At 37.6% G+C, this 2,196-nt stretch overlaps 1 protein-coding gene across 1 annotated transcript; it reads right to left on the minus strand.

Annotated features, from left to right (window-relative positions):
* Positions 1 to 545: 545 nt before the first annotated feature.
* LOC140968266 (protein DETOXIFICATION 18-like) lies at positions 546 to 2,190 on the minus strand. The gene is made up of 6 exons (XM_073429175.1): positions 1,925 to 2,190; positions 1,737 to 1,823; positions 1,543 to 1,599; positions 1,214 to 1,452; positions 1,019 to 1,137; positions 546 to 841 (listed from the first exon to the last, which is right to left on the minus strand). Exons 1-6 carry the CDS (start codon positions 2,182 to 2,184, stop codon positions 737 to 739), a joined length of 867 nt encoding a protein of 288 aa, XP_073285276.1. The 5' UTR covers positions 2,185 to 2,190; the 3' UTR covers positions 546 to 736.
* Positions 2,191 to 2,196: the final 6 nt, after the last annotated feature.

Below are 2,196 nucleotides of genomic sequence, written 5' to 3' on the forward strand. Positions count from 1 at the left end.
AAACATCGTGCATTCGGCTCGATCCAAACTCTCCCCCCTAAATCCTTGGCATAGCCTTGTGTCACAGGATAGACGGGAAGAACTACTAACTAGCTTGAATCTGAAGGAGAAGGTGGATGAATTAAAAAATTACTCGAATCGTTGTCTGATTGGCTCGGAGACCATAAGGAATCATGTAGTTGATGGCTTCTGTTCTGTTGACACAATAAAATATACTTGATTGGCACCTTGATCGCTAAGATATTATCAATCTCGTTCCTTGATCACGAAACAATCTACTGCTATTAGAATAGTGCCTCGAGGCTTACGACAAAATTTAAAACAATCAAGAGACTATTAAAATCTTTGTATGATTTGGTTCAGATATTACAAAATCATCTAGGCAATGGAGACAATCCAAGTTCAAAGTCAATTGATGTTGTGGTCATGTTTATTGTAAAGAAGTGCATAAGAAAGAGAAGGAGATTTTCTCATTTCAGGGACTAGCCTCTTCTACGCATTCATTCTTTCATTGATTGTATAATTATTTCTTCAAATGAATATACTGATATTTAATCGTTTTATAGATTATATTGAACTCAAAATTAAAATAACTTAATGGGGATTTTATTCAAAAAGTCATTTGGGAAATAAATTACTCGAAAATTGATCTCATTGGGGAATTTTTCCGGTTCATCTAACGCAACAAAACTTGAACAGTACTGGGCCACTGGCCGCTTCAATGTCGGAGGATAAATCATGCATGGGACAGCTCCACTCTTGTCCACTTTGAGAACTTCGAAAGCAGAAGAAGACCTATCATCTGGACTGATAGACCACAAACTAACCCGATCCATAGTCCCTATTTCCAAACCAAAAAAAGAAAAGTATAGTCAAGAAAATAATATTAGTGTGTAAAAAGACCATCTTTATAAGTTCAGCATCTAATTCAAAAAAATGGGATTTTAGTACGTGTTCGATACATGCAGAAATATGATGCTAGTAAAAATTAATAAGAATATATATTAGGTAAGTTTACCTTAGCATATAGTTTAAACTTGAAACCGAGTAGACCAGCAATAGGCATACCAATGCAATAGAACGTTCCCAAGTTAATAAACACTGCCAAATGCTGCCAACCACATCCCCTTGCTACTCCTGTAAATTTAGTGCAATTTTAGAATTTAACATAAAAAAATTGTTCAGATAATCTTCAAGAAACATGCAAACCAACCTGATAAGATTCCTTGAATAAAATCGCACGTAACAGATGCAATGAGTAGGGGTGTCATCGAGGCAAATGCATTGATAATCACATGGCTGTCGCTAAAGGAGCTAGCCCACCAATTATGGCCAAAAAATAGGGCTAATACAACACAAACTACAACAAGAACAGTTAGTTTAAGGGTGACAACCATGGCATGTCTGGCTTGAGCTGGATTTTCTGCTCCTAACTCGTTAGATACCCTCGTGCTGCAAGGACAAATGGCAAGATTTATTAGATTTAATCGGAAGGAGGAGATGGAGGTAGTTGAAAGATTTGCCGATTTTCAGAGTGATTACCTAGCTGCAGCACTGAGGCCATAAGCAACCATAAACAAGATGGCTTCTGTATTTACACTGCATAAATATTACTGGGGTTGATACTTAGACAATAGACAAGAAAGGCGCTTTAAACTGACCGTCTTTTCAAATTTCATTGTAAAATCCTTGGATCCAGACAGACTTTCAGAGAAATATATAAGCAGAAAACTCACCACATTGCAATAAGAGAAGTGGTAATTTCAGAGTTTGGCATCAATCCCGCCAGCAAAACTAGAATCTCAAATGCCCAATACTCCAGACTGATTCAAACAGACGAATAAAAAAATTAATTGTTCCATTCAAATTTCAATCCGATTGAACACAGGTCCTATGAAAACATGAATTTATAAGAATTACTAACCAAATCATGGCTGCAGAAGGCAGAGCAATCTTAAAATTCGTAAAGACGTGACTAAAAGACTCGCGGGTAAAACCTTCCCATGTTTTCTCAAATTTCTTCGCTTTGAGCACATATAAGCTTAACATAAGTACTGATATCCACAACGAAATTGAAGCTGCTACTGGAGCCCCCCTATATCCCAGTGTGGTCCAGTGAACCAAACCGTAGACGATTCCCAAATGGAGGGCTAAAGGGACCAACGAACACACGACGAGCGGCATTACCACGCACTG

This window comes from Primulina huaijiensis, unplaced genomic scaffold, assembly GCF_012295235.1.
Source record: "Primulina huaijiensis isolate GDHJ02 unplaced genomic scaffold, ASM1229523v2 scaffold34927, whole genome shotgun sequence".
In the NCBI taxonomy this organism is placed as follows: Eukaryota; Viridiplantae; Streptophyta; class Magnoliopsida; order Lamiales; family Gesneriaceae; genus Primulina; species Primulina huaijiensis.